The sequence below is a fragment of the Prunus dulcis genome, chromosome 1, assembly GCF_902201215.1.
Source record: "Prunus dulcis chromosome 1, ALMONDv2, whole genome shotgun sequence".
Classification (NCBI taxonomy): Eukaryota; Viridiplantae; Streptophyta; class Magnoliopsida; order Rosales; family Rosaceae; genus Prunus; species Prunus dulcis.
Genome location: NC_047650.1, coordinates 23,298,577 through 23,312,371, shown reverse-complemented (window position 1 = coordinate 23,312,371; position 13,795 = coordinate 23,298,577). Strand labels below are relative to the sequence as shown.

The following is a 13,795-nucleotide window of genomic DNA, read 5'->3' as shown; positions in this document are numbered from 1 at the left end:
CAATGATCTTCCACATAGGAATGATCCTCTTCCTTTTCCGTAATTGGACCCCTTGTTCCACAGCTTTACCTTTATCATTCAACCAAACGTTCAACTGAGATAGCACAGCTGTAGGTTGATCCAAATCAATGTCCCCGAGAGTAAACTCAACCTTTGTCCCCTCCGTGCTCTCGCCAATGTCATCGCCAAGCAACATAACTTCATTATCTTCTTTCTCACATTGGTTTCTTTGCACTTCCTTTTCCTCACTTCTTTGTCTTTTCACTTCCTTGCCCTCCCTTCTTTTTCTTTGCGGATCCTCTCCCTCACTGCTTTTTTTTTGCAGTTCCTCTCCCTTACTGCTTTTTCTTTTCACTTCCTCTCCCTCACTGCTCTTTCTTTGCGCTTCCTCTCCCTTGCTACTTTTTATTTTCACTTGCTCTCCTTCACTTCTTTTCCTTTGAGCTTCCTCTACCTCACTTGGTTTTCCTTGCACTTCACCCCCTTCAATCCCCTCCTCTTCCTTTTCCTCTCCCTCATTTCTATTACTTGGCCCTTCACCCCCTTCAATCCCTTCATCTTCCTTTTCCTCTCCCTCATTTCTGTTACTTGGCCCTTCATCCCATTGAATGTCATCCATTTCCTCACTTCCCTTAAATAGATGTGAGATGACACAACGATTCGTCCTCTCTTTCAGTAAAGCTAGGTCCCTCCTTACTTCCTGCTCAAACTGAGGACCTAAACAGTGGTCCAAAAGTTTTTCCATCCGTATGACCTTTAACTCAAGGACGTCCTTTTCCCGCTTTACTTGAAACAACTCGGACCTCAACAAGCTTACCACCTTGTTCAACTCATCAAGGTCAGCACATGAAGAAGGAATTGACTCTGCCGAGACAACAGCAGGGCGATCCTGTGGCCAACTCCAATATGGTTGTCTCATTTCCTCTTCACTCGGACATAGCGCCCGCAACTGAACTGACTGTTTCAGAATACAGACAAGAGTCATATTCAATCATTCTACTTCATAATTTCATTGAATCTTATAAATAGTTCCAAGGGCTGCAAACCAAACCTCTTTGCTCTGGAAAAAATAATTGTTCAACTTTCTCATCTCGGGAACAGACGTAGTAGTTCTCCATCGCAAAATACGCGGGACAGCTGTCGGATCAACAACCTTGCAGTAATTCAGGTCCGCCATTCTAGGAATTAATTCATATACCCAAATCTACACAATTCACAGGACAAAAGTCATTATTTAAGTTTTAAAGTCCACAAAACATAACTGACATGAACATTATTACCATGTACCTGGAAAGCATACGTGAAACCTTTAAAACTCCAGCCACCCCTTTGCGCTTCACCATGCTTATCCTTCTTGCCCTTCTCATTTCTCCGGCTTGTTCCCGTTACCTTACTTTTCCCCTTCCCTCTTCCCTCTTCATTTTCAAAGCTTTTCACATACTTTGTTGGTGCAGAAAATAGACTGTCTTGGGTTTTGTCAAAGGACACCGAACCCCACGGATACCTGTTGAACGCATCCAAGTCCTCTACAAGGGTCAGGTAATTTAGATTGATGTTCAAATGTTTGTCCCTTCCCAAAACCACTAACTCAGCAAAGTAAACAAGAGCTAGCTTGTAGATGTCATCTTCCTCTGTGCACCTCAGAAATGCTTCTTCTAAAGCATTGCATGTAATTCCTTCGTCTATAAAATATCTTTTCTGAAGTCTAATTTCATCACTCTCTCCACTGGAAACTTCAGGCACTTCCCCAAAACGAAGCCCTGTGATCAAACAGAAATCCTGACGAGTGAACTGAGCAACGTCACACCCTAATAAGAAACTCAGTCCATCCAAGTCTTTCACACCCTGCCCCGCTACTCTATGCAACACAACCCCATGCACAATCTGCCCGCTAAACTGAATCTTATCTATATTCAGAAGATGGCCAAAGCATGATGTCTTGAATTGTTCTAATTGTTCCGCACTCAACTTTGCTCGAATTGCAGCTAGAGATGAATTTGCATGTGAGCAGTTGTTCACCCGTGACGAATATGCCTCTGACTCTGGCCATACCAGCTCCACGTTGGATCCCATTTCCTGAAATACAAGATGAAATAACGTGAACACATATACTACCACGTATTTGCACAATCACATTGGTATTTACACAACTAGTCAACCAGGCACATTACAAATTTTACAAAGTACATGAGCATAGGGATTACTGATCATAGGCTTTAACATCATCAAAGCAATATGACAAATTTTGTGCAAATACCTGTTAATGCAATGATTATGTGAATTACAAACAATTTCATGTGTTTTATTTATGGATCCAAACTCTAATCAATGGTTGATGCATGAGTGAGTGTGAGTGCAATCTAGGCAAGTTCTGCACTTCACACACATGACAATTATTGTCATCTCATACACAACACAAAATAAATAAATAAATAAGAAATATGGTGGAAGGAAGCAAAGCAAAGCATCTACTCTGCTATCTGCTTGCTAAGCCATTGCCACATCCTTCTTTCTTTCTAGCTTTTTCTTCAGTCAGCCACAATCGTCATAGATCAACCTTTATTTCAAATGCTTTGCACTTTTATTCATGAGTTTATTATTATCTGTTCTCATTTCTCATAGGCAAATTTAGTAACAAATGAAATAATATTTATTTCAAAAAATATATAAATTCTAGCGCCAGAGAGGTACTCTGCACTCTGCACTGCTTCAAATGTGGAAGGTTTTGAGGGCCTCCTCCAATTCAACACCATTATCTTATTCATATCATTATTAACATGTTATTGATATGTTATTGACTTGATTTTCATTCGTTTTTTAACATATACCCAAGCAAAAATTAACATGCAAGTGAAGCACAAAGAAGAGATGCCAAATCCAACAACATTGATGGTACAAATTGGGGAAAACCGTTACTCTAACCCTAAACTCAAATTCCATAAATTACTCATCAAATGCTTTGCACTTCTATTCATGAGTTTATTATTATCTGTTCTCATGTTTCTCAGGCAAATTTAGTAACAAAGGAAATAATATTTATTTCAAAAATATATATATTCTAGCGCCAGAGAGATAATCTGCACTATGCACTGCTTCAAATGTGGAAGGTTTTGAGGGCCTCCTCCAATTCAACACCATTATCTTATTCATATCATTATTGACATGTTATTGACTTGATTTTCATTCTTTTTTTAACATATACCCAAGCAAAAATTAACATGCAAGTGAAGCACAAAGAAGAGATGTCAAATCCAACAACATTGATGGTACAAATTGGGGAAAACCGTTACTCTAACCCTAAACTCAAATTCCATAAATTACTCACCAAATGCTGGTTATTGAACAATCGCAAGGTGTCTGTGCGGGGTCTTTGTGCAGCTTTGCTCCACAAATGGAACCTATCCCTTCCCACAAATACGGCTTCTCTCCTTCCCCTTCCACTGCTTCGCCCCTTCACTGTTTCGGAATCCACACATTTGCCCCTTCCACTCAAAATAAATACTTTTTCAGGGTTTGCGTTCAACCATTGTCTTCAACCGTCGTTAACCGTTGCCTTCAACCGTTTCTCAGAGCTTAGTGGTTTCTCAGAGCTATGGGTTTTAGAGCGATGAGTTTTTTATGTTCAAACTTCGAACTTGCCTCTTCTTCTTTTTTTTCGGACCTGCTGGATATTAAATTCGGGTTTGGATTCCTCACATACCCAATTGTAAAACTTTATCTCAATTCTCCCAAACTCTTGAATTGATCTGATGGCTATAAAGTGAACCCCTTATAACTTTCCACTCATTATAATCTGAGCGGTAAGGCATGAGAATGTTTCTTTCTGTTTTTTTTTGTGGCTCAGAGAAAGATAGCAGTTGCGTTTGTGGGACCATCTTCTCTTCTTCTTGGGCTTTGCCCATGAAAGCACTCGCAACAAGAGGCCTTAGTTTAAATTTAACTGAGACCATGTTTATTTCCTTGCCAGAAAGTTTATCCCTTTATCTAGAGTGGCCCATGAACTTGTTTAATATTTTCCTGCTACCATGAAGGCGGCTGCTAGTCTGTAAATCCAAGCCTTTAGCGATCAGACTCTCAGTATTCCAAGCCTTTTTAGTTTCCCAACTTTTGGGTCTTCCCCCTGCAGTAGGAAGGGCTGATTGGAAGGCCACAGAGATGCAACAATCAACCCTCAGGGGCAGCTCTCTGCGTCTGCATGGTCCAACTTGGTAAGTGTAAAAATAAAATTCCTAATGTTTTTCAAATTTTATAAGTAAGGAGTATTAAATCTGATCAGTAATCATTCTTTTTCTGTTTCTAATGCCAAATTAGGAGCATTACTGTTCTAGTTTGCAGCAGGGGTTGATCATACAGTCTGAAAGCCAACAGGGTCTAACCTAATGAAAAATGGTATTGATTTGATGATCGGTGGTCTCAGGTTCACATCTCTATGGCATCTTGTCAATATGTGTGTAAGAAAAATCCCCTTCTGCTTTCTAACTTTGGCAAAAAAAATTAAAAAACAAAAACCAACAACAACAAGAAGCAGCATGCGGGCACCTTTATGTGTTGAAATTTGAACCTATTTACCATATAGGATGAATGTGAGTCTGGTTGAGCTTATGCAAGACAGTTGTATGCTTAGGCAGTGGACCAATAGAACATAGTTCTCCATCTGGTGGTCCTATAGTTTGGTTTGAATGACAAATCGACAATGACCACTTTGGGGGCTCTTCTCTGCAGCTTAGCTCCCTGGCGATCTCTGATGGGTTACTTATCATCAACATACTCACTGCTTCTCCGGCTGTTTTTTTAAGGTTACAATCTTAATGAATTTGATCTCGGCCCTCCTATTGGAACATGCCAGTCTTCATATGTAGTATGCATGTATGGATGTGTGCATGCATGTATGCATGCATGTATGTATGTATGTATGTATGTATGTATGTATGCATGTGTCTCTCCATGTTTCATTTCTATACTGAAGTGGGGGTTGGTGCAGGCATTTGGCAATGATGATACGGTGATGTCAATGCTTACCTGAAATAATTGGAGGGAGGGAAGGAGGGAGGGAGCAATTATTTTGGAGAGGAAAAGCCACATGAATTATGCCTCAATTTGACTCTAATGCATAAAATTCCACACACTCTAAAGTTCATATTGTACTGTGCCCATCAGTAAAGTAGGCCGGAAAATCTCCCCTTAAGAGCAAATTAGGTTCTGGAGCTTTTGATATTAGTCTAATACAAGATTGCCAAAAAAGCAGTAATTTTTGGACATTGTCCCTGTCTGCCTAGAACTTGGAAAAGAAAATAGACAGGATAAAATGAGAAAAGGACATTTGAGTCGGTGTTCAAATATAGGCAAACTTGGTAAGGACATGCATCTTTTTGATTCAACAAACTTCTGCCTTTGGTTAAGAAAAAACTCCAAGAAAATGCACAATAAGAAGATAAATTAACCCTTTCAATTCTTCATCATTCTCAAATATTCTAGGATCAATAATTAAGTCTCTGAAAAAATTTGGTTCTGATATTTGCAAGCACTAGCAGAGGCACGGAGAAGGACAAGTCAGTGCAAGCCATTGGCTGCTAGTACCAATTACCTTCCCCCTTGTTTCCTTCACTGACAGACGCAAATAAAGGAAGAAAAAAAAAAGCTTCAAAGAGAGAGAGAGCAAACGTACAATATGAGGGGCCCTTTGAGGGCTTTGATAGTGGCATATCACTGGATCTCCATTCCTCCATAATTAAATGTTGTTTTCTCACGAAACCAGTACAGAAGCTTTAACCATTATTCAAAAACAATCAAAATATTGGTACATGATGAAATTGATGTCATGGTACTTCCTTCAATCCAAAAGAAAATATGGACATTAACTTTGAAGTGAAGTAAAATGATAAGCGTATACACGCAAACTATCAATTATTTATAAACGCATATACAAACTCCCATAAACCCTACATTTTAAACCACTCCGTCAGCCGTAAACCCTATATCATCGAAGTCTCAGAAGATTGGGAATTGACTGTTACCTACCCAGGCATATAGTCCAGAGAAACGGGCCATAAGGTGGACAATCTAGAATGGGGATTGTTGAGACTTGGGAGGATGTGGGATCATATTTTAGTTGCTTTGGTCCATGCCCCACACAGTACAAACTTAGCGGCCTAACTGGATAAGAGCATCTGCAAGGCAGGCACCTACCACAAACAAACTCAACATGCAACCATTTTTTTAAAAACATGTATCATGTTTTCTTTTTTTATCTTTCTTGAGTTACATGCACCATGTTTCTTTGTTCATTTGGTAAACTTGTTTGCAAATTATGCAGGTAAACATGTATCATGTTTATGTTTATTCTGTAAAGATTGACAATAAAAAAAAGTGGTCAATAGTACTTTGATAGGAAAAAACAAGAATTTAGTCCAATTTGAACACACCTCAAGAAAAATCCATGCTTCTGTTGTTACTGCATAATGTAGGCCAAAAAAATTATATCTTTATGTTCTGCTTCTTTTTCAAAGTAGAGAACAAGGAGCATCTCACTTCACTATGGCCATGTTTTTATGTGTGTCATGCCAACTGTAAAGAGAGCTTCAATAAGTCAAAAATACTATAGCAATATTAATCAAGATGGATGGTAGCAGTGCAGAGCAGCCTTTATTTTCTTTTTTCATGTAATCACTTGGAATATAAAATCTCCACCTGTCTTTGATTTGTTAGATGAATTAATTACCATGAGAATGCATTGGAAGGTTAATTGTATTTGATTTGATAAGTCTCCATGTGGGCACAAATGAGGGAGAAAAAGAGAGGGTTTTGGTGATTGAGAAGAAAAGGGATGAGGAGAGAGCTTCTGTGTGATTTGATCAAGTCCCTATCTCTCCATGTATGTCCCACATATCTTAGTCATGGTGTCCTCAACTGCAGAGCTTTAGATGCCAATTCTATCTCTCTATGATTGTTAGTCCCTTTCATCCTTCTGTTAGCCAAAGAAGCTAGCATCATCCCTTCAAACCCCACTCAATTGAATGCAATCATGGCGATCCATGCATGTATCTCACTTAACCTTTGTTAACACTTTGTCTATATATGTATAACAACAGAACTAATTTATCATTAATTGATCATATCCAATGATTAGCATAATCTAATTGTCCCCCTAATTCCTTCTCCTAAAAGTACACAAGATCCTGTACATGCATGTTTCCATCAACCAAAGCCTATATTTATAATGTCAACTTCAGCGGGTAATATTGACAAAAGTTGCCTATTAATCAATTAATTAATGCATGTGAGATGACATGCACTTGCAAAGTGAATAATGAAATTAATCAATCAGGCCCCTCAACGACGAGAGAAACTCTCATATAAGGACAATATTTTTCTCTATTTCGGACCAATAACATACTGACAAGTGGGATAACTTTTCAACATGTCATTATATGTTATTGGCTTGAAATAACAAAACGGTGCTATTTCCGTTAGAAGAAAAAAAATTTCCTTCAAGACATCACGATGTCACATTGCTTACAGCTTATAAATGGACCAGTATATATATATTATATTATATTAGTTGTGTCTTGGTTGTCCAATGGCACTTTAATTTTGATGCTGATGCATGCTGATAGTGAAAGGGATGGTGATGATTATGAAGGAGCGTTGGAGAAAAAATCTTTACAAGTCCCTTCAAAGATTGAATTATATATTATGTGTAGAACATCTGTATCTCACAATAACGGTAGGTGGATCCTCATATGGATCGTCCACTAGATTGACCAAGCTTCAGACTTCAAAGAGAGTGTGATGATAAATCATTTTCCATTCTTTCAAGTACAAAAGCAAACATTGGGTATCTTTCTCTGACTTTCACAGCAGCACCAATGATCATGTTTGCATGTTTTCATTTTCCTATTTTTTTCCCCCTCAAAGAACTAATTATATTCAACCCTTTGTGAAGATATACAAGAACAAGAACTTGTACAATTATATTTCTTTTTTTTCCACCAGAAATTTTACCTTCTTATCAGAGCAGAGGCACATGCCTAATGCAATATCTGATGTATATTGTACTGTCTCTACACCTTTGATTATTTGGTCCCTTCCCTTGTGATGGACGGTCCAGAATGAAAGAGCATCTTCCATCTTTTGATTGCAGGTTTGAGTTTACGACCACTTTTTGATACTATATATGGGATGGCTTTTTGCAACACTGATGACATGTAAAAGTTGGGTGTGGTGTGTGTGTGTGGGAGCCAAGAATATTTTGTCTTTGAAAGACAGGCTCAATTTTACAGCAATGAAAAGGTTACAAAAGCTACCCAGAAAAGGGATATCTTTCTTTAATCTCTTCCCTTTTCCTTTTCGTTATGGATTTGTACACACAGCTTTTTTTATAGCCCAAAATTGTCACTGGCAATGCCTTCACGTGATTGCCTTGGAGTTTTTCTATGTTAGGGTGAAGAATTCCCAGTATTTTCATGCATTTGATCAACTTCTGTCACAGCCTAAAAACCGCTCCACTCTGGACTTTTTTGAGTTTTGTATAGTTTCCTTCATCTTAGATTCGGTTCCTCCTCCCTAATATGGCTTTGTATTAGAAATTATTAACTGTGCAGAAAACAAAAGGCACCTCTCACTTTGAAAAACATGGACCAAAGCCTTGCTAGAAAAAGAATTAAAACTCACCGTATTGTTGTGACACATGCATGTTGGGAAATGTGGATGCCATTTTTATATGAGTGTGAGAACAAATCATCTTGTTAAGTGGACAAGACATTTCATCACTCCAAGAAACACTGAAATTTAGATTTTTGGACATTCATCACAAATTCACAGTAGAGCTAGAGAAGCTGATAACCAACCCTTTCTAACAAAACCAAATAACTGAGGAGCATTTAGTGTTTCTGCTTCTTTAAGACAAAAGAGGCAATCCACCCAACGCAACAGCCCATCATCTGAATTATAATACAATATCAAACATTCCAAAACAATATCAAATTACATTGATCCCCTGCCATTCTCTGCTGCCGATGTTTATATATACCAACCTTTTCTCATAAAATAATTAACTAATAATATGCTAAAGTTGTGTGGTGGGAGAGAAGAAGAAGAAGATCATATGCCTGCCTTAGAGTGAGCATTACTAGATACTGTCTCATATTGTCTGATTATCACTATACATTTTCACAAAGCAACACCATTTGTTAATTAATAATTCTGTTGGTTTTTGCATTACATTGAGATATTTAAATATATCAAATGGGATTCAAAAAAGGATGGGGGATGGGAAGAGCAGAGATTCCACTAGTTAATGGGGAGAAAGGGATGGGCCAATTTTCAACACCAATAATCTTTGACCACTGGTATCTATCTTGAGCCATTCTTTGCTTCCATACCAACTTCTCCAATATCAATTTTTGGAAGTGCTTTTTCAAAAATCAACAAAACAACAATATAAAGTGTAGACCAGAACCATCGCCAGCACCAATAAAATCCAAAGCTCATTCAATTGTTGCCCCAAAACACACTCCTTTTGCTTACATCACCACCATCAGACTTTGTCTCCCAATATTAATATTTTACTCTGCCAAAGGGATCGTGAATTCATGCATTATAAGATCCCAAAAACTACAATATAACAGAACCCATTTATGAATTATAACACCCCCCTCTCTCTCATTGAGTAGAGACATGGATGGGGTTGGCCTTGGTAACAAGAATCCAAAGGGAAAATTATGGAGATAGCAATGTGTGTCCCTATCAAGGCTAGCAATGAAGGTGACAAATGTTTGGCTATATATCCTGTAAATTACACTGATGCATACATTTACTACACGGTGTTATAATGAGACGACGGTTTCTTTCTTGTAAAAAAGAAAAGGACGGTCAAAGGGACAGTATAATGTTCTGTCAATATTTTCCTTCGTGTCAGGGAGAGAGGGTGAGGAAATGAAATCACTGATAGCTCCTCTTGGTCATCATGTTGTTAACAGAAGAGAGAGAGAGAGAGAGAGATTGAAATCGATGCATGGTTATAACTTATAATTAATGAATGCAATATATAGTCGATCAGCATTTTATATATGTAACATGGCTTTGTCTCAGTGAGGGCTAAAAGACTAAGAGAAGCACTCTTTAAACTCTATGGCAGCAACCAGCAAGAAAGCAGCTTTTTTCCACCTTATTATCTGCAAATGCTTAATAATGGCTGGCTGGCCCTCTTTGTAATTGGGAAAGTGCCATTATTATGAAGTGGCAGGAGTAGGGCATCAATATCAAGTACTACTATACGAACTGCAACTCTGTACGTATTGTGGGCTAAGGTTTCTCGAACCTAAATGATAGCTAGCACCCATTGTTTTTGACTGAACAAGATATCTATCTATCGTACACCAGCAGAAAAATACGTACACAAATACCGTGCCTTCCTCAACACCACAGGAAAATCAGAAATTGGCAGAACCCTTTATTTGTTTATGATATTTCGTTGGTCACCAAACAATCTTTGGTTAATTTTATCACATGCTTCAATAACTAAGCTTGATGGCGGTGCAGTGTTGAAGGTCGAGGGTAAGAAAGTTTTTCATGGTACTGAAATTTGAGTGGGAACACCAAATGGTAAGTGCGTCAGAAAGTCAGAATGATAATAATACCATTGGGGGTTGGAGAGAAAGAAAGGGAGCTAGCTAGTCAATACTTGCCATCATTTAGTCTGAGAAAACCAAGGTTTGGTCGTTTCGCTGATATAATAACGTAATTGGGATCATGAGGTAGGACTTAACCAAGAAAATAAAATAAAATTTTAGTAGTAGTTTTGAATGAAGGATTGCAAGAAAGACAAGGTAGGGCCTCAGGAAACACTTCGGTAAAAAAAAAGGTTGAAGAAAATTTTATTTTACTTCCAGTAGTCTTCCACACTGAGAGAGAGAGAGAGAGAGAGAGAGAGAGAGAGAGGGGTATAAATGAGAGATGAACATGTTGGTAGGCTTATTATATAAAGGAGGATAGGTGAAGATTGGAAGAGGAGAAATAGAAAAAAAAAGGTAGAGAAAACATTGAGAGATACGCCCAAGAGATGGAAGAACATCTGAACCCCTTAGCTGTGACTCATCTGCTTCAACACACCCTGAGAAGCTTGTGCATTCATGAAAACTCTCAGTGGATTTATGCCGTCTTCTGGAGGATCCTGCCTAGAAACTACCCACCACCCAAGTAAGAAAATAAAACGAAAACAACAACTTTGCCAAATTTTAAAAATTAAAAAAAAAAAAAAAAGATTCTTTACTTGTTTTTCTTCAAAGTATAAAGTACAGGTTCACAAAAAGCTTAGTGTATATTATAATTTTCATTAACAATTTTGGTTTTGTAACAGATGGGAAGGTCATGGAGCTTATGACAGGTCAAGAGGGAACAGAAGGAACTGGTATATAATGATGTTCTAGTTTCATAGTAAAATGGATTTCTGCAACTGATGTTCTGGCTTATTATATATATGTATGTATATACGCACATGGCAGGATATTGGTTTGGGAAGATGGTTTCTGCAACTTTGGTGCCTCCTCAACAGCTCATGAGATCAACTCCAGTTCTGATTGTCCTGCAGGCCCTTCATCATCAATGTATGGCAACTGTGAATTTCAACAATACAATGGCCTGCAACCAGAGCTTTTCTTCAAGATGTCCCATGAAATCTACAACTACGGAGAAGGGTAAAAGCTATATAGCAATGACGACGATATCAAGAAATTAATTACCAAGTTGCTGACTTTGATTTTTTGTTTGTGTGTGTGTGTGGATATAGTACTCACTGAGCTCTAAGAAAGAACACACAGGAAGCAAAGCAATTAGTTGAGAAATATTTATATATTAATGCTGTGTTGGGGGTTGGGCAGGTTGATAGGGAAAGTGGCTGCAGATCATAGTCATAAGTGGATACACAAAGAACCAAATGATCAAGAAATCAACTTCTTATCAGCCTGGCACAACTCAGCTGACTCGGTATGATTGCTCCTGATCAATGCTTTTATATATATAATTATCTTTGTGATTTCATGCTACATATACTAATTGCAGGCACGACTTTATATTTATACCCTAGTTTTTCTTTGCAAAACATCGATCTGTCTGTTTTCTTAGGTTTTTTCTTCTTCTTTTTTTTCCTTTGCTTCAGCACCCTAGGACATGGGAAGCCCAGTTCCAGTCTGGCATAAAGGTATATAGCATCAAAATCCACTTCAAAAAGTCCAAAATTTCACATAGATTTGTTTTTATTTATTTATTAATTTGATTCAAATATGTTGCAGACCATAGCCCTTATAGCAGTTAGAGAAGGTGTTGTTCAGTTAGGAGCTACTCACAAGGTGAGAGATACTCTCTCTCTCTCTCTCTCTCTCTAGAAACTAGTTCAACATATATATATGCCATTGATCAATAATGTTTATAAATCCCGCAGGTGGTTGAAGATTTGAGCTATGTAGTTCTGCTAAGAAAGAAGTTTAGCTACATTGAAAGCATCCCAGGGGTGCTTCTGCCACACCCATCATCTCCACCCTTCCCCTACAAGGTTGATCATCATCATCATCATCATGGCTATGCATATGGTCCCACCCCAGATCATCATCATGCATTGCATTTCCAAGCAGGCACTCCAACTCATGAATTCATGTATGATCACCACCACCAATATCTCAACAACCAAGCAGTTCCATTGAAAAACATAACACCCTCCATGAGCAGCCTTGAAGCCCTCCTCTCAAAGCTTCCTTCAGTGGTGCCCTCTGCACCTGCAAATCATGATCAGCTGCAGCAGCCGCAAGAACATGATCTTCAAGGGTCCCAGTTTATGTTATCCCATGGACCGCTCGATTTCATGGCGATCACGGAGCAGAAGTTGGTGGCCAAGGGGGAGACTGATGATCGTGATGATCATAATGAAGAGTATAATAATAATAATAGGGCATCAGATCATCAAAACAACGTGGGTGAGACTAGCACTTCTATGTCTGCTTATGCTCGTCAACAACACCATTTCCATCACCACTAGCTAAGATCAGAACTAATATTACTAATAATTGATTAAGCAATTAATTAATAGTGTTATTTATTTTGTCATTAGCTTAATTCTATTTTGTAGAAGGATCAAGGATTGGTTTCTAACATTGCTAGCAACCTCTCTCCCTCTTTCTCTCGTATTAAACTGTAATGTGAAGAATCTTGTTGCTTTTATGAATGCACATGTTTTCTTCGTTTGAAATGACGAGTCAAAGGCTTGCTGAAAATAGGATAACTGCAAGAGGAAGTATATTTATGATAGATAGATAATTGTGGGAAAAAAGAAACTTAAAAATTATTTTGGACAATATAGCTGATATAATTTGAGGAAAGAATGGTAAAACAACAAATGCATTCATTAGTATTAAATCCCTGAAGTCACACTCCATATTGTAATCTTCTAAAGAGAGCCTGAGGAGATGATATATAGAATCTAGAGGCCATGGTTTCTTGGAAATTATTTAGGTTGTAAAAGAAGTTAACCGAACCCTGTTATGTTGAGGAGAGGTACTAAAACATATAAGGAACCCTATTATTATTTTGTCAAGGTTAGGAAGAGGAAACTCAACACACACAACTACCATGAGGACTTGAATCCAATGCCACTTGAAAGCAAATCAAAGGCCTGGCCCTACACTTCAACGATTTCATCATGAAAATAATAATTCAGTTATGTGTATAATGCGACCCTTAATGGTAAAAATAAAATTTTAAATTTCAGAAAAAGAAAAAAAAAACACTAGAAAGAGCTTAGTGCGTT

At 38.0% G+C, this 13,795-nt stretch overlaps 1 protein-coding gene across 1 annotated transcript; it reads left to right on the top strand.

Moving 5' to 3' along the window:
• Positions 1-10,604: 10,604 nt before the first annotated feature.
• Positions 10,605-13,249, top strand: LOC117620604. Its single transcript, XM_034350727.1, has 7 exons — positions 10,605-11,196; positions 11,357-11,407; positions 11,502-11,693; positions 11,877-11,982; positions 12,155-12,196; positions 12,288-12,344; positions 12,437-13,249. Exons 1-7 carry the CDS (start codon positions 11,060-11,062, stop codon positions 13,025-13,027), a joined length of 1,176 nt encoding a protein of 391 aa, XP_034206618.1. The 5' UTR covers positions 10,605-11,059; the 3' UTR covers positions 13,028-13,249.
• Positions 13,250-13,795: the final 546 nt, after the last annotated feature.